General features: G+C 45.2%; 1 protein-coding gene and 1 long non-coding RNA gene across 11 annotated transcripts in view; one reads left to right on the top strand and one right to left on the bottom strand.

The window, feature by feature from the left end:
• Window positions 1–18,539, bottom strand: part of SRCIN1 (SRC kinase signaling inhibitor 1) — a 263,638-nt gene that overhangs the window by 99,947 nt on the left and 145,152 nt on the right. For 6 of the 8 annotated variants that reach the window (XM_082197166.1, XM_082197162.1, XM_082197165.1 and 3 more), the window contains one exon: window positions 7,160–7,183. In XM_082197166.1, coding sequence (XP_082053292.1) covers window positions 7,160–7,183 — 24 coding nt within the window. Of the gene's footprint in view, window positions 1–7,159; window positions 7,184–11,493; window positions 12,207–18,539 lie in introns of those variants that run through there. The other 2 variants (XM_082197167.1, XM_082197170.1) reach the window with 1 other exon arrangement.
• Window positions 1,686–11,482, top strand: LOC309517871. Of its 3 annotated transcripts, XR_014213311.1 has the most exons (4): window positions 1,686–1,778; window positions 2,203–2,272; window positions 10,067–10,223; window positions 11,120–11,482. It is a non-coding gene; the product is annotated as an uncharacterized lncRNA (long non-coding RNA). The 3 variants fall into 3 exon arrangements; XR_014213310.1 differs by lacking the exon at window positions 10,067–10,223; XR_014213312.1 differs by lacking the exons at window positions 10,067–10,223; window positions 11,120–11,482 and adding an exon at window positions 3,869–4,000.

Raw genomic sequence — 18,539 nt, 5'->3', positions numbered from 1 at the left:
AGTGAGATGAGACAGGACTCTCCCACACTTGCCTTTTGCCCTGTGCTTTCTAGGCATTAAAGCTCAGTGTCTGGGCATTTTATTTTTTGCCTTGCCACTTCCCCCAGGAAAACCTGCTCTTTAAGGTTGAATCAGAACAAATGGCAATTTGGGTTCACCACAGACTGCCTTTTGCTCCAATTCAGTGGTAAAGAGCCAGGGTTTTCACAGGGAAGGGCAAAAAAAAGACTGCTTGGGCACAGAGTTTTAAGGTGCAGGCCTGTGTATAGAAACATGGCACTAAAGGAAATCTGAATGAGCCCACAAAGTCAGCACCCCAGACAACACACACACACACACACACACACACACACACCTGAAAGCTCTTGCTCACAATCTCAGGTGTGCTGTAGCTGTTCAGAAGAGCAGAGAACAAACACAGCCTGCACATGCTCAGATGCACTGTTTCGATTGGCTGTTTTCAAGTTAAGTCAAAAAGTTCTGGTGATGAAGCTTGGCTTGAATTATGCCCTGGTTGCCAGGCTTAGCAAAACGCAACCTTTCATTCAACTACTCAGAGGGCAAATTCCGCAACAGCAGCAACCGCAGAAGCAACAGCAGCACAGAAGGCACAGATGTTTCTCAAAGCTGCTGGCAGGCCTGGCCTTCAGGGCGCTGGCTGCGTTTTGGCAGAGGATTACAGCACTAAGCCTGCCTGACATTTGCCTGACTTGGTAGAGCAAATATCTCTGATGCTTGCAGCGCCGGTTCGGCAAACTCCCCAGCCTGCTGGAGGAACGCAAACAAAAGAGACCCACACAAGGTAAGAAGAAGCTGCTGTCTCCTCTGAGGCCTTGGCCTGCTAAGGCTTCAGAGCTGAAGGCAGTTTGGTGCTTAAGGTGGAAAACTCAAAAGGTATCTTGTTTCCTAGTACACACTATGGAATGAAATCCATGAAATGGATTGAAATGGAATGAAATGAAATCTCCTATGAAGCCCTAATTGAAATGAGCAGCAGCCACATTTCAATATAGACGTGTTCCTCTGGGCATGGACAGAATGCATTCCCTGAATCAAGGAGTAACAAGGTCTGGCTTCACTCAGGTTTTAGATTTGAGGTTCCCCTAAATCAGAGGTGGGGAGCCTGTAACCTTCCAGATGTTGTTGGATTCCGGCTCTGATCAGCCACAGGCAGTATGATCCAGTGGTCAGGGATGATGGGAATTGTAGTCCACCAACACCTGGGGGGTATAGGTTCCCCATCCCTGCGCTAGGGCTCAGCCTTCAACCCTGTTGTTAATATCAGGGCTAAGATGTGTAGTATAACAACAAAGAAGACAGTGCCTCTGAGGAACACACAGAGCACTTTTCACAAGCTACAGCTCACAAGTAAACTTTTTAAGATTCTGAAAATAAGTCTGAAAGCATAATGTGAGGTATGCAGGCAGAGATTTCACTGATTTCCAAAGTAGCTGTTGGTAATTCAGAAACCAACTGAAATCTCTCTCTGTGTGTGTGTGTGTGTGCGCGCGCACACACACAAAAGCAAATCAAGCAAGAATAATGCTCTCAACTATTTTAGCATGCAAAAGAAATGGTAAGTTATTTTCTTAAAACAAGAATCGACAATTACTAGTTCTAGTGTCCCGCATCATCTTCCCTTCTTCTGTTGCTGGGGATGCAGTTGCTAGGTTACCAAAGGACCACTGAGTACCAAGCAGGAGTGGGTGATCGATGATAGAATTTACAACGGGACAAAGAGACCAGAAATTCCTCTGACAATTGTTGCTGAGGGAGCGGTGCTGATGGGAGGGTGGACAGCTAAGCTGTGTGATGTGTGGCAGAGCCTCAGTCAGGCAATAAGCTGGGAAAGAGAAGCACATATCTGTGGCACAGCAGGGAGGGATGGGATATATGAAACTACATGTGCTATGGCACACAACCCAAATCAGGTCAGGCAAGATCTCTACAATGTGGAGTTAGGTGGTGATTTAAAGCATAGCATGGGCAAAATGAGCAGCTATATTTTTTAAATATAGCTATATAGCTATATTTTTTAAACAAAAACCCTACGCTAAAATTTGCATTTAAACACATATGTATTTCACATGTATTTTCTCTATTTAAAAAATGCACATTACTAAGGATATTTCCTCTCAAAATTTCTAGATGCATTTTCTCTCAAAATGCACATTTTAAAATGCATTTTATTTTTTATTCGAGAACTCTCAAATCTGGCACAAGTAAGAATTCTGTGGAACCTGAAAGCTTGCACACTCGTCAAATTATACAGGTATTTTATAAAAGGTATTTGGCTTACATGGTATTTCCTATGCTATGGGATCAGCACAGCAACTAACATAATTTCCTGAACTGCAGTCTTCTAAACCCGAAGTCTGGAAGCCATACTTGCACACAGGCAATGTCATAATCACAGAGTAAATCAGCTTAGGTGTCGTGAACTTCGCTCAAAGAAATCCTGGGGAGTCGAGCTATATCTCTCATACCGACAACTCACTCACCCTCTACCAAACCAAAGCAGTTTTATTTGGCTAAAGCAAAAAAAGGAGCATGCCAAGCACGACACAGTTCACCCCAATACTCACTCCTCTATTATTACACTGAGATCATGCAAAATTGATTTGTGTTATACTTTGGCTATGTTTTCACTGAAGCAGTAAACCTGTGTCTGAGGGGCACTCCTTGAGACTGGCACATGTACTGGTCCTCAAAACACACACACACACACACACACACACACACACACACACACACACACCACCCTGTTAAGGAAGAAGCTAGGCTGGAACCCTTTTCCTGAACGTATTAATTTTCTGTGTGCAGGGAATCTCTTGTCTGGAGATGGAACATTCCAAAATTTGATTCCCCCATCTGACCTGGTATAAGGCAGCTTATGGAGTTCAGATTTTGTTTTTCTACCAGAAAGGACACAATCTGGCTTTTCTGCACACAAATTCTGGAAGTACAGGTGGCAAATACTTTGTGATAATTCCCTACCCCCCCCCACACAATGGTCTACAGGTCATCCCATGCTGGAATGTGTATATATGTGTTTTGCAGGTCTTTACTAGAGATTACCTGAAGAACCCCGGAATACCTGAAGGAGCATCTCCACCCCTATCATTCAGCCCGCAAACTGAGCAGGGTCCACCGCCCTGGCTATACTCTCTGCACTGCCCTAAAAAAGAACAACAGTTTTTAAATAACTCCTGCTACTCTGAGCTGATGGTTCTCCTCTTCGATTCTAAGGAGATATTGGCCACAATTCCTATCCCTTCTTGCCAAACCACCAAAAAGGAAAGATTAATTCCTGGTGTACAAATGGTGTACCATGCATCAACGGGACGCAGTTACTTCAGGCAACGTATTTCAGAAGAGCTGCCATTTTTATTTATTTATTTATTTATTTATTGCCTTTACGTGAGGCTTTTTAAATTTTTTTTTAAAGCTGAAAGGAAATCTAGACCACAGAATCATTTTGACTTTTTTGGGCCTCAGGCAGGAAACCATCTAAGGCTGACACCAGTGTTGCAGGATCCCTTCTTTTCCCCTTCCACGGCTGGGGAATCTGGGAGCAAAGCTCGCTTGGAGGCAAACCACATTTTGCATCTTAAAGTGATTTCCTGCAAGACAACTACTAAAGCAGTGAAGGCTTGAGAGCATTTTGAATCATCCCTAAACTCTTTTGATCATCCCCCCCCCTTACTGGATCTTGACACCTCTCCTGGGAGATGCTGGCATTCCCTACTTCATTGTTTCCTGGACCCCCTTGCATCAACCCTCCCTGCCCAATCTCCTAAACCAATCTTGCTAAACCAATCTTGCTAAAGCGCCACATAACTATTATTATTTTTTACCTTACACACAGATTGTTCCTGAAAATGTTTTCTGGATGTATTGATAGGGACTAATTAGCTGTACGAAAGACAGAAACTGCTGAGCTGACGTGGCCGTCTGTATGAATTTGTCAGAGACAGTTAAAACTTAGGTGTAAATTAAGGACGCGGCGCATTTAATCTTCATCTTCTGCTGAAATGAAGCCTAAGTGGTCATGTCTGCATTTCCTCACACTGCATTCCCCTATTGCCCGGCCATTCACCTCCGCTGCCAACATTTAAACTGCAAAATTGAAGGCATCAAGGGATCAGACATTTTGTTTTGAAAACCTTGTAGAACACTGTATATTGATGGTGGCCATATAAATTATGATTTTTTAAACTGGTTTGAAATGTGATTGGTTGTCATGCCTTAGAATCTTGAGAATTACGGTTTTGTGGGAATGCTGAATGCTTTTTTGGGGAGGTGTATGGGGTGTTTGGAGAGCGGTAGTACCTCTGGCTGGGTACACGTCATGCTCCTTCTGGACAGTTTGTTCACCATTGGTCCTGCCCTCAACTCTCACCTGCGGCTCCTAGGAGAGCTCAGCACGCAACAGCAGCCATACCTGGGAGCAGCCTCAACTGGCCAGCTAAACCAGGTGAGGATAGCCGATGGGTCTCTAACCCTAGCTGAGTTAGGGACTTCCCCTACATGCAAAAACAGGCTCTGGCGTATTAGACCAATAGTGGGTTCAATAGTCAAGAAGGCAGCTTCTGCACATGCTGTAGAAGTGAGGAGTAAATGTGGCTAGTCCACCTCGAAAGGGAGCCCATCTGGAAGAAGGAAAACTCCAGGCCTAAACCTCTGATGCCTCGTGAGATATCTTACAGAGAAGAAGTGGAGTACCTAAGATGGTTGGACGGGGCTTTGTACGCTTCCTTCTGGCAACTCCTGCAGCCAAGCTGGTGCCAAGCGTATTGCTCTGCTTTCCTTTGGACCACATCAGCAAGACTGAGAGGAGGGTCTTGTCGTCTGGGCAACGCAGTATGTGAAAAACTGTCTCAAGATGTTGTGAGGTTCACAGAAGGATGGGTAGAGGTGCTTAACTCATTTATTACGAAACGTTCTTTTCTGGTCCTATTGCCTTCCCCAAGCTTCTTTTTCCTTTTGTGTGTGGTGGTTGGGGGGGGGAGACAGCATTTGGGGGCAGGTGTGTGTGTGTGTGTGTGTGTGTGTGTGTGTGTGTGTGTATAATATATATATATGGCTGGTGGGGGAACAAGGTTAAGCTTCCCCTTCTCATCTGGCAGCCTCCCAAGGCTGTTTTCATTTTTAAAAAAATCTAGAGCAATGATGCAGTAAGGTAATTTTAGATTCTGCACTTAATGGTCTTATTAGTGCAGCCTCCCACCCCCATCCCCGGATGGAAATGTGCATTGCTTCAAAATATAATAAGCCAGCCCTGCTGCTCATTCTGCAGAGTGGGGGCATGGACCTCTGTCCTAAAGTCCTGCCCTGATGGCAGCATGAAGACAAATATGCAAATACGCCATCTCCATGGGACCTCTCTTCAACCCTTCCACTTAAGCGTGGCCACTTACAAATTGCAAAAAAAGGGGGGGAGACACAGATTTGCACAGAATTCACATGTGCCAATTTCTATTTATAGATGCAAATGTGGAGGTAAATGATATAATTTAAATGGGGATACAATACCTCTCTGTCCCCAATCTTCCCCACAGAGGCATGTCTGGCCCTTTCACTAGTCAGCTTTTGGTGAATGTGGAAAAACCCCAGTCTTTGCTCTGGCCTTTGACACCTAAGATATGTGTGTGTTTGGGGTGCACCCAATTCCTGTGACTGCAATTGATTTTAATTGTTTTTAATACTGAATTTTAAACTGCTGTAACCTGCTCAGGTAGAATTCTGCGCTTAGACAGGAAGAATCAGATGCACAAATATAAGATGGGGTAAACCTGGCTTACTGGCAATACATGTGGAAAAGGATCTAGGGGTCTTTATGGATGGCAAGCTTAACATGAGTTAACAGGGTGATGCAGCAGCAAAAAAACCCTAGTGCTATTCTAGGCTGCATCAACAGAAGCATAGTGTCCAGATCAAGAGAAGTGATAGTACCAATCTAATCTACCTTGGTCAGAACACAACTGGAATACTGTGTCCAATTCTGGGTTCCACAATTTAAGAAGGATGTTGACAAGCTGGAACGTGTGCAGAGGAGGGCAAACAAGGTGATCAAGGGTCTGGAAACCAGGCCTTATGAAGAACAGTTGAAGGAGGTGGGTATGTTTAGCCTGGAAAAGAGGAGGCTGAGAGGAGAGATGATAGCCACCTTCAAATATCTTAAGGGCTATCACATGGAAGAGGGAGCAAGCTTGTTTTCTCCTGCTCTGGAGGGCCCAGGACTCAAACCAATGGCTTCAAGTTACAAGAAAGGAGATTTCGACTAAACATCAGGAAGACCTTTATGACAGTAAGGGCTGTTTGACAGTGGATTGGACTTGGAAGCTGGAGGTTTTTATGCAGGGGTTGCATGGCCATCTGTCTTTGATGCTTTAGCTGAATTGCAGGGGGTTGGACTAGATGACCCCTGTGGTCCCTTCCAACTCTACAATTCTACAATTCTAGGCTCAGGTGGTAATTATTGAGGGGCTACTCCAAGGCGCCAGCTGGCCTCCCTTCTTATGGTTCTTCAGCTTTAAACTGGACTTGGACTGGATAATCCTTCAAACAGAGGACTCCTTCCAACGAAATTGGGGCCTTTGTAATGTAGGACCCATGGGCACACTACTCTGGGTATTGTCAGGCTTTTTTCCAGGGTGGCAGGAGGTAAAGGAAAACACTGAAACAGAGAGCAGGCTACATTTTCACACCGAGAGAGAGAGAGAGAGAGAGAGAGAGAGAGAGAGAGAGAGAGAGCAGCCCCTGTATATTTTGCCTCTTAGCTTAGGTGCTAGGAACCTACTCTTTTTAAAAAGGGTGTGAAGATTATGTCTAATCTGGAAGGGCAACGTTCCCCCTTTTCTCACTTGTGGACACCCATGCACCCCGTTTTAAATTCCAGTTCACACTTCCAGATGCTGCAGAAACTTCCTGGAGCCCCCCTCCTCCATGCTTGAGGAGGCTAATGTGAGAAACAGCTCATAGAAACAGGAGATCTGGTGCAAGGAAGAGAGGGCAAAAGCCAAAGAGACCTCCCCAATCCCCTCCCCAAACCTGTGCACACCGTACAGAAAAAAATACAGAGAAAAGGGTGGGAAAGCGCATGCAATTTTCCTTTAAACGAAAGCGTTGGGTGTGGGTAAAAATTGGAAGTACTGACCTTAAAGCTCCAGTAGTTTGGTTGCTAACAAACAAACAAAAAAAGGAAAAGAAAAAAGAACAAAAAAAAACAGAACAAAAAAATACCATTAAGATTTCTGTTTTGAGCAAACAGTTGACTTTAAACTGCGTGAGGCGTTACTGTTTTTAAGTTGGTTTGTTTAAAGTCCCCTCCCAATGGTGTTTTTTTATATAAAGAAAAGAAAAGAAAAAGAAACAAAACAAAAAAAGCAATGGATTTGCTAAAATGGATAGGTAAATTAGGTTGGGTGTTGTGGAGGAAGGCTTTCAAACAGGTATAGATGGAGTAGTACCAAAGTGAGACTTCACTGCAAGTGGATTCCTCCGCCTTTCACACACACACACACACACACACACACACACACGTCAAGGATCTTTTAAAGGAAGGTTGGGGGCAATATGCATACCAATAAAAAAAGTGCTTCATCTTTTAAAAAAAGAATGAAGCAAATATTATGAAAATTAGGAAACGTGATACAGAAGCAGTTGCTCGCTCTGCATAATTTGATTCCACTGCCCAAAAAGTTAAGACTCCTCAAAGAAGGTCTGCACCAGGTGGCTGGGCTGTGTCCATCACGGTCATAAAGTCATCTCTTTGTAGCAAGACAGGGTCAGCCCCTGCCCTGTAAGAACACAGCCTAAGCAGATTTAAGAGTGAAATCCACAAAATGTGTGCTAAGTACGTGTCATTTTTGGTTCTATACTTATGTTCACCCCAGCTAATAGCGTAAGATCCTGTCCCAGGATCCTAATGCAGGGTTGGGAACCTCAGACCCAGGTGGGCAAGACCCCTCTCCCTGGCCCCTGGGACTCTCCCAGGCCACACACCTTCTCCCCAGGCCATGCCTGCTTGGCACTCTCTGGGCTGGCTCAGTTCACACCAACAGCTGTCACGCAATCAATCAGGGAGGGAGGCATTATAAAGCTATGGTGGCGACAACAAATCCAACCAACATCAAGCACCTTGGGCATCCCATAATTCAGTTGGTTAGAGTGTGGTGCTGGTAACGACAAGGTTGCAGGTTTGAAACCCACCCCCCTCCATGGGATAGCTGCATATTCCTGTGTGGCTTGACTACATGATCCTCAGCATCCCTCCCAACTCTACAATTCTATAATTACCATGGGAGAAATCCCCCACGTGCTCAGCACACTCCCCATGGAAAACAATGGGGCTTCAAAGTGCTTCGCTTTGCCCGGATGGTGCCCAAGATCACCAAATCTCATGGGCCTGGGTGGGAAAGGAGCTCTCCTGCTGATTGCCAGTGGCATCGCAGACACAACAGGCGCCTGTGACATTTGTGCAACCTCATTCAACACAGCAATCACAGCGGACGAACCCTCTGGGTAAAGAACAGCATTTTCCCCAATACAGCACACGCACAGAGAACTGTGAAAATGCCACATTGGTCTATGAGAAACACAACCAGAGAGTGTGAGAGAGAAAGATATCAGAATTATGCTCTACAACAGTAGAGGAGGTACCTAACGATTTCATCCTCTTTACAAGTCAAACTGTGGGCAAGCATTCTAACATGCCTTGGCTAAAATTTGGTAGGGTCTTCAGAAGCACAATAGAATTGATTTGCGAGCTGGATCATACCCAAGTGCCACTAACAGCTTGCCCCTAGCTTACTGCATGAACTGAAGCAAACCTTTTCCTTCCTATCTGGTCGCCAACCGTGCAAGTACGTGGCACTTGCAGAGTTCCATAAGTTCTCTGCCCCAAAGGAGCTTACAGTCCAAAATTTGATAAAAGGGAAAACAAAAAAGGGTGCTGAGGAATGTGAGAATCAAGTGAGCAAACGAGAACATGCTGTTGGCTGCACGGCGCACGTGTGTCTCAGAATGTGCCTCTATAGCTGCAAGGTGAGCTATTTACCATTTGTCCTGATTTGCTTACAGAGAGCAAAGAGAGATTCTACCTTTCCTATCGTTATTAACACAATAAGTCTGGTCTTCTGGGGAAGCGGGCTTCTTGTCCAAGACTTCCCAATCAAGTGTCATTGCTGAATGTGAATTTGTTAGTTATGAGATTGGATCCCACTTGAAAATAGTAATAGCCTGGAAGCCCTAGAACAAAAGTGATGGTTTTGCCTTATTGTGGCTTTGTGCTAGAAGCCAAGAACCAGGGCAGAAATGTCCCCAAGTGCTCTGAGTTTGTAGGACTTGGAAGCCTGCACAGATTTCTGCCTTAGACCGAGATTTGCAAATGATGGTTTCTGATTAACTGATTGTCACATATGTAAAAGAGAGAGAGGAAGTGGTGGTGGTAGGGTGGTAGGAAGGTACCAAGAGCCTCTGGTGGCCTCTCCTGCAAAAACAGGTTGATTCAACAAAGATTCAAAACCTTTCTGGTTGATAAATGACAACTGGCCCAAATAAAGAGTTCATCCCACATGTTGTATGTGGCTCTAGGACCATAACAGCAGACTTTGACGTCTCCTAGAGAATACCAGATTTACTGTGTGATCCTATGGTTATCCACTCAGAAGTAAGTCATCCTAGTATGTATGGGTAAGATTGCAGGGGAATTCTACAGCAGGCAAAGGAAAAGGCCAGCCCTGCACATCACCAAACCCCTCCTAAACTATGGAGTGATCTATTCAGAAGGGAAAAAATCATGTTGTACAACAATGACTGAAGACGGCACCCCTTCAAAGCACAGGTGGATAGCTGTTTGTTTGTACATCCATGAAAAAAGACTCTCCTGCATGTAGAACTGACCAAGGTTCAACAAATCGAGTTACTGGGGCACTAGAAGGGCATATGCTTCTAGGCTATTTTAAGACATGTATTGTCAAATGGCAGTTTGCTTACATCTCTTGTGTTCGTATTCTTTGGCTTATGCTGTATGGAGTTGTCAATGGAGCGTATTTCCTTACAGGCAGGTATGTCACTGGGAAAGATAGTGATTTGTTTGCACCCTGGACATGACAGCACTCTATTTGCACTCTATGCACTGAATTACTGAAGGTGGGAGCATTCTTGCATGTGTGGGGGAAATCATGGACTCGCCCACATTGACAACAGCCAAACTAAGGGTAAGTCCATACAGCATTCCTGACTTGAAGCAAAATATGGGCTGAGGAGAGGCAGTTCTGTTTTGGCATTGGTGAGGACTGGGTGACTGAGCCCTGGTTTAAGAATATTTGGCTAGGCTTAACATGCTTGTTATTTGCCTCTTGGCAAAAATGTTGATCTCTGCAGTGGAACTCAGCTATCCCCCCACAGCTATCCAGTGCATACCCTTCAGTGCAGCTATTGGCATGGGAAATCAATTGCATTGCAGCAGGAGAGGGTGGTGATGACATCAGCAGAATATTTTTCTTTTTCAAAGGGAAAGCAGGAAGGAGAGGCACAATTAATATCACTCTGTTTGGATGGGAGAATCAAAGGGAGATAAGGGCATGTGAGTGGATTTGAAATGACAGCCTTATTAGCACCGATAAAAGCAAGGCAAACGGTGTGGAAAGGACGATATGAAGAATGACAAAGGCTGAGGAGTGGATTGCAACATGGAATAAAGTACAGCCACATGATTAAAGAACCACAGGCCAGCTAAGGTTGGCTTTTGGGCAGACTGAGCCAGAGCTATGGCCCAAAATCTGTCTCCGGTGCAACGACTTAAGGTCATGTATCACTGAAAGCTAAGAGAGAGAGAGAGAGAGAGAGAGAGAGAGAGAGAGAGAGAGCTTTTGAGCGCGTGCTAAATGCCATTCTTAAAAAGTGGGGATCTGCAACAAAATGTTGCTTCCGATCAGGGTTCCAGAACTCCATCCTTCCTCTCCAACTTTCTATTCCAGCCCTAGTCAGTCAGAATTCATGGCCACTGAGAATGCTCAGTCCTCATTGGACAAGTTATTTCCCCACCCCATCCCTTCCCTCTCTGGAGGGTTTTTGTTGTTGATGATCTAAATGTTCTTTTGCACCCCTGCAGATTTGGGGGCTGTACCAAGTCTGCTGAAACTTCCCTCTTATGCATGAATGGTTTGGTTCTGGCTATCTTAAGGACCCACACTCTGCTAATAAGTTGGCTTAAATTAGTGCATGTAAAATAGAAGCTGTCATGCTGGGAAAGAGGAAAGGCGCATTCAGGTTAAGAGCATCTTGTTGTCTCCAAATGTGACCAGCCAGACACTCCACAGAAACCCATTAGTGAGCAAGATGGTGCTGGATATCCCTGTGTTGTTTTGGCCTCGAAGGTTTGGGAAGTAAGTAGACCCCCCAACTCAGAATAAACGAGAAGCCATTCCCTCTGTGGGGACTCCAGATCACCTGCCAAAACAGCTACTGGCCAAAATTTTGGCTTACCTTTTTGTAAGCACGGGAACGCTGTCCAGAAAACCACTTGCAAAGGCCATGTTAAGGCTCCAGCAGATTTCCTGCACATGTCCATACACTTTGATCTGACAGTTCTCCATTTAGAAAACCAGACATGCAAAGCCTGGAGTGGATCAGCTTGGATATTAACCCCCCTGCCCTACACGCCTGCTCTAGAAAGGAGAGCTTGAGGACCCTTGACATTTCAAAAAGGTGTTTTCTTCTTTGCAGAGAGCCTGGAGGTCACTCCCCACTCCTGCCACAGAATCCGACAGCATGAGTGCAGATGGTTTGGAATCCTTGCTTTGCTCATCAGTGCTGCACTGTAAGTTTCTCAGATATCCACAATCCGCTCTCAAATTCTGGAGGGGAATCTGCATCTCAGAAAATGGCATCCCGGTTCAGTGGGAACCTGATGTGACAGCAGGTGCAGTTCCCTGATAAGGCAGAGCAGTCAGGTTTCTCGCTCTGTAGCTTCCCACCCTAGTAGTTCCCTGCTCCGTTCTCCCTGGTTTCCATTCAGCAACAGAGAGAGCCATGGGAACTGTGACCAGGAAGTGGCAAAGCTGATCAAATTTCAAGCACAGCCATGACAACAAAGACCCAACAGAAAGAGGCTGAATGCAAAATTTCAAGGAGGCCGGCCATTCCTAGCTGTGCCTTTTAAGAGCGCACATTTCAGTGAATTAAATACTGATTAGTTACCCATTAAAATGCAGTGCTCCCTATTTGAACTAATAATGATAGGATTTATTTGTTTGTTTGTTTGTTTGTTTATTATTAAGTACTTCCCATCCATTATTTCAACAATCCCCATAACAACCCTATGATATGGGTCAGATAGTTATCAGCAGCTGCAGCGTAACCCCGTATCAAAATTGGGAGACTGAGAACAGATGCCCATGGCTACTTAGTGAGGTCACAGCTGAGAGGCGAGATCTGAACCACAGACAAGGAAGGAAACAAGGATCGTGTTTAGCTCCCATTAAGAATTGTTTCCACATCCATTCACCCCCAAAACCAGACTCTTAGTCACTATGAGACACCAGCTCTCAAAATCAATTGTATGTAAAAATTGGACACTATCAGCACATCCCAGCTACGGTAATTCCTCACTCGTACAATCAGCTTAAACCCAACTATCATGAATTACACTCAAAACAGAACATTATCCTGCCTGTTATTTTTTTAATTAGTTAGGTGTTGTTGCTTTTAAAAAATATATATATCCTGCACTTTAGGAAAAACAAAAAGACTCCCAGTGTGGCTTACAAATCACTGCAACCCAGGCAACCCCTGCCTTCAAGCTTACAAGATGTGACACAACTCAAAAGGAAAATGAAGTGGTAGGGAGGAGGAAAGAAGTAAACTCAGGTAAAAGTTCTTAATCCATTGATTCTCAGGTCAGAATTAGGCATATCATGTCCCTTTTGCTTTAAAAACCATACTCCCACCCTTGCTTTTATATGTGGCTGAGACAGACCCGGGTTTAAACGAAGCAGGTCAGCTGCTGTAATGCCTCATATGCAACTCCGAATTCACGCCATGAAAAAAAATATTCCATGGAAGTATTACCATTGTCTGGTCAGCACAGCACAAACAGAGCCTTCTGTGAATGAGCAGCTGGGCTCTGACCATAAAGGCTGCCTTCTGGCCTCTCCCTTGTCACCCCAATGAAGTCAACTTAGAATTCCAGAAGAGTTTGCCCCCCCCTCTCATTGGTCACCTCCCTACCACAGCAGCTCCCTACCACAGCTCATTTGCTTAGATCCTCCTCTTGAGGCAGGGGTGACGAACCGGTGACCCTCCTGCAGATTGTTAAACTACAGAACCTGCTTCCACAAGACGTAGCAATGACGAAACAGCTTGGATGCCTTTGAAAGAGGATTAGACAAATTTGTGGAGGATGAGGCTCTATCAAGAGCTACTAGCCAAGTTGGAGATGTTCTTGGAATACCAGTTGCTGCGAGTCTGCCTTGAATATCCTATCATTCAGCCTCATTAGGTGACCCCTGAGGTGGACTTTGGGCTTTCAAATTTTGGCAGCGCCCTGTGCGATGCCAAACTTTGATGCCCCCTCACCTCTCGCTACATTGTTGTTGCAGGGCCCCCCTACGGTGCCCTCTTGGCTCAGTGCCCAGAGCCGGTGAACCGGTTGCACTCCCCTAAATCCGCTTCTGACCCAGGGGTGCCAACTTGAATAAAATTTTGGGGAGGCCCATGTAAGCCCCGCCCCACATAATCAATCACATGACATGGCACCCACCCACCATTTGATTGGCAATGCCCAGCAACGTTGAGGGGGCCTCAAATATTTTGGGGGGGGGCAAAGAGACCTTGGCCCCTAGGAGTTGACTCCTATGCTCTGACCACTGGTTTTAAATATTGTGAGAGAGGGAGAAACCTCAGTCATTCTCCCCTTAGACTAAACACTGTAGCTTTTCTTCATAGGAGAAATGATCCAGCTGGCACTTTGGCTGCACTTTTCTGTACGCCCTTTTCAACTCTAAAGGTAAAGGTAAAGGGGCCCCTGACCATTAGGTCCAGACTCTGGGGTTCCGGCACTCATCTCGCTTTATTGGCCGAGGGAGCTGGCGTACAGCTTCCAGGTCATGTGGCCAGGATGACTAAGCCGCTTCTGGCGAACCAGAGCAGCACACGGAAACACAGTTTACCTTCCCGCCAGAGCGGTACCTATTTATCTACTTGCACTTTGATGTGCTTTCGAACTGCTAGGTTGGCAGGAGCAGGGACTTAACAACGGGCGCTCACCCCGTCGTGGGGATTCGAACCGCCGACCTTCTGATCAGCAAGTCCTAGGCTCTGTGGTTTAACCCACAGCGCCACCCGCGTCCCCTTTTCAACTCTACAGTAGCCTTTTTGAGATGCAGCAGCTTCTAAACTAAAACTGTATAAGGCATTCCAAGTGTAGCTGCCACACAGGTTTGAAGAGTCAAAATTGATACAGGAAAATGGGAAGCACAACAGTTAACATCCCATTCTCATGCCCAGGACTAGGACCAGCTGAAAACTCTATGTCATTTTAAGCTGTATTTGCTCACTTCGCCTGTCCTCTTCAGATTTAAAAGCCAAGGCTGTGTTTGCTCTTTTTTGGTTAATAGGATGACATCATGGAGCTATTTAGCCAATCGGGCTTAACTATATACAGACATCACTGAGGGCAAGTGAAGCCTATTCAGAGTGGAAGCAATTCTTCCTGAGTCAGTCACATGGGCAGCCCCAGCCAACGGAGAGTCACCAAAGGAACAGGATGATGTCATGATGCTGCAAAATGATCACGGGGAGGGGGGAGATCACTCAGAGGTGGGTGCTTTTAACTTTAATGCTGCCCAAAATTGTTGATGAGAACAATACTGTTCAAATTGTTCATAAGAATAATACTGAAATCTACTTTACATGGATCTGTTAAGGATTCACTGAGGTGACATATTCCATCACTTTGTAAACTAAAGCACTATATAAATGCATTATTACTGCAGCTGCTACTACAACTGTTACTACTACTACTACTACTTAGAGGAAACAAAGAAAACAGAAGGATCCAGCCACAAACACATTATCTAGAAAGGCCAAACCCAGGAATTAATTTCATCTCCCAAATATTTGCCTGTTCAGTTCTGGGGAGATGAAGCTTTGATGGAATCAGATGCTATGAAGCAGGTACCGCTCCATCGCATAGCCAGCTTGTGTTTACAGGGTGCCACAAGGGGACAAGGCACCCGCCAACCTGCAGCCATCAACACAGATGTCCCCCTTTTCTCCCCACCCACTTCCCGCCAGCCACATGCAGATCTACATCAATTGTTTTCAGGGAGCTGGGAAGTAGCAGTGCTGGATCATTTGTTGAAGGCGAAAACATCCTTGCGCTGCCTTTTTGTACACAGCAGCCGTGATCAAGTGCACCTGGGGCCACTAAAGAGCCTCTAAGCTGCTTCTCTCCCTCTCTCTTTTGAAGGAGCCCCTTCCAAAGCTTGCTTCCTCATTTCTTTCAGCAAATATTCCCAGCCTCTTCTAGTTTGCTCATCCGCTACCACCTGCCTCTTCCCCACTACTCATTTCACAGAATCACAGAATCACAGAATCGGAAGGGGCCACGACGGTCATCTAGTCCAACCCCCTGCAATGCATGAATCTTTCACCCAACATGGGGCTCGAACCCTGTGATTAAGAGTCTCATGCTCTATTAGCTGAGCTGGTATGTATATCCTGTTAAAACCTAGTTCCTTTTTTGCAGGACTCTAGCCTTCTCTCCACCTAGAATGTACTGCAATCCCTCTGGGGCAGAGAATGGGATCACACAAATTTGATGCTCTACATGGGGTGCTATATGAATGTTGTTTATTTGTTTGTTTTTTTGCATAATGCACATATGCAATTTATTTATTTTTATTTGCATTTATGTCGCACCTTTCCTCAAGGTGGCATATGTGATTCTCCCCCTCCCCATTTTATCCTCACAACAACCCTGTGAAGTAGCTTAGGCTGAGAGGGAGCAAATGGCTCTAGGTCACACCAGGGAGCTTCATGACTGAGTGGGGATTTGAACCCTGGCCTGCCAGGTCCTAACCCAGCACACTAACCACTACACCACACTGGCGCTCACCATCTCTTATGCACCATACTTGCATCAGTATGCTCTAGAACTCAGGGTGAGTTACAGCCTAAATATGATACATATTGAGAGTAATTGATGTCATAATAAAAATCAAATGAAGGTCAACATCTCACTGAGGAATCGAAGCTCCAATATTACTTATCCAACTTAAACATTTTCATCCCATTCTTATCAATAATAAGCACTCAAGATCATTATCTAAAGGACCTGGCACAAAAGGAAAGAGGATTGGGGAGGAGGAGGAATTAGAAAATCCCCAGACACTACTTCTTAATTACAAGACTTGGCAGAATAGAAACCCTAAAGGACACAAGGAGCCAAACATCGTCGCTGTTCTTTCAGTGGAGTGGCTTGTTCAAGCCAGCAGGGGGAGACATATATAATTGAATGCCCGTCCACACATCCACACACACAAATGCTCTGCCTGTAGAAAGCTGGCATGTCAGGGAGATGTGTCCTAGCCTGCTCCCATCCCTGACCGACTGGTTTTCCATCTGCACAAATCTACAGGAACATTAAATCAGATCCGTCTACACATGCAACAGAGTGAAGTAACAGAATCCTGAGATTGTACACTGGACTTAACCACTTCAAGATGGTGGTAGAGGAAGAACAAGAATATTTATTAAATTTTGGTGCTATCCTTCCTCTCAAAGGAGTCTAGAGATGCCATTTTTTAATGCCACTTTAAGTAAAACAGAACAAAACCCCAAACCTTCATGCTAGCAACGTCAGGGGGAGATGTTCCTTCCTAGTTCACCCCTTACAGTGCTACATTTCTACTTGCGGGGAGTACTAAAAAATGGAAGAACAGATAAAAATGGCATTCAAAAGAAGAATCTCCCATGTGCAGTCTGTTGCATATGAGCCCCAAGATACAGTCTGAAGTGATATTTTTCAATCTCTGTGAGAACTAAGCCTAAGGCAGCCTGCTGACCCTGATTCGCTAGATGACTGCAGCCACCATGCTGCCCAACTGTTTGAGCTGCCCAACTGTTGCACAAATGAAAAATGCGGTGGAAAGAGCATTAAAAACGTTATCACCTTGCAGTAACATTCTAGGTAGATCACAGCATAACGCCCAAGTGCAAAATTGGAAATTGCAAATACTATATTAATGAAGGGTGTGTGAGTCAAAGCTTTTGTCGCTGATGCATGTGGTGATGGTGGTAGGCATGGAAATGGGAGAAGCAAAAATAGATTTTCTGAGGTTTTAGGGAGTCATGCAAAAATATTTCCTTTCTCTCAAAGATATTTAGGAATGGGTTGCAGAAGATGCCCAAGGCAGGCACATATCACAGCTCTCTGGTCTGACCCATGGGATCCTGTGAAGCAGCCCAGAGAAAGGAATAAGAAGGGAAGTCTTAACCTAAGAAAAGGCTTAGGTGGAGGTGTTCACCTTACCACCTTAGAGCACAGTGAAGTTGGTCCCCATCCCTGTGCATTTCAGAGCTCTTTCTCCGTTAGCGATTCGCATCAGCACAGCTTCATTAGAGTCAGATTCGTTTCTGCTTGTGTCACACTAGAGGAGGAGTGGACAAGGCAGGGATGTCTTTACCCTATGAAAAGGTGTTCACACCTTGGCTAGAGACAAAATAGGAATGACTTAAGGTCTCCAGTCCGTGTGAAGCTAGTTTGAGAAACGAGACATCTATCAAAGTGCAGGGTACATATGCATTTTGGATGACGTCTTGCGAACGTGGATTAAAAACCCAGCACTGCAAATGCAATGAGTGCACAGCAAACAGGAGTGTGAACACAGCCCAAGACGCTGCCCCATTCTCAGTGCTATGGCTCCGTCCTTGACTGTGTGAAATAAAATGAGGAGTGCTTTTGAGCATGTGGAAGTACATTTCTTCCACTGAAAGTGTAGAGAAACCACACATCTGGGGGAAGAGTTTCCTGTTGAGTAGATCCACAAAGGTAGGTCTGATACCTCTGAGAACTTATTTCTTGCTACTTTAGCTTTTCCAGTATGCTGGGAGAAGGGGGCAACACAAGACTCCCATCTTAATTAACATGATGCCCTTTTGTTGTGAGGATGAAATGATGTTACACCCATGTGCATCACCTCTGAGGATGGGGAAGGGGTACAAACAGTGCTTTTTTCCTTTAAAACTCTCATTTTCCTACTCATATTGAAATACTGCCCCTCAATGAGGCCAAACCTAGATTCACAAAATGTTTAGGGGTATGCGTACTCCTGCGTCCCCCCAGAAAAAAAAAGGACTGGGTACAAATGTAACCAAGCAATCATTATCCTTGCCCCAAAGATGCCCTTTTCTCCAAAGCTTATGCCGTACATAAGACAGGCTTCAAGGTGCTGCAAGCCTCTGTCAGTTTCCCCTGGGTTGCGGGGGGGGGGGGGGAGGGCCACGCATACGAAACACACCCACCTCAC

This window comes from Podarcis vaucheri, assembly GCF_965113315.1.
Source record: "Podarcis vaucheri genome assembly, chromosome: 13".
Lineage (NCBI taxonomy): Eukaryota > Metazoa > Chordata > Lepidosauria > Squamata > Lacertidae > Podarcis > Podarcis vaucheri.
The sequence above is the reverse complement of the archived record's forward strand: the minus strand, read 5'-3'. Positions and strand labels throughout refer to the sequence as shown.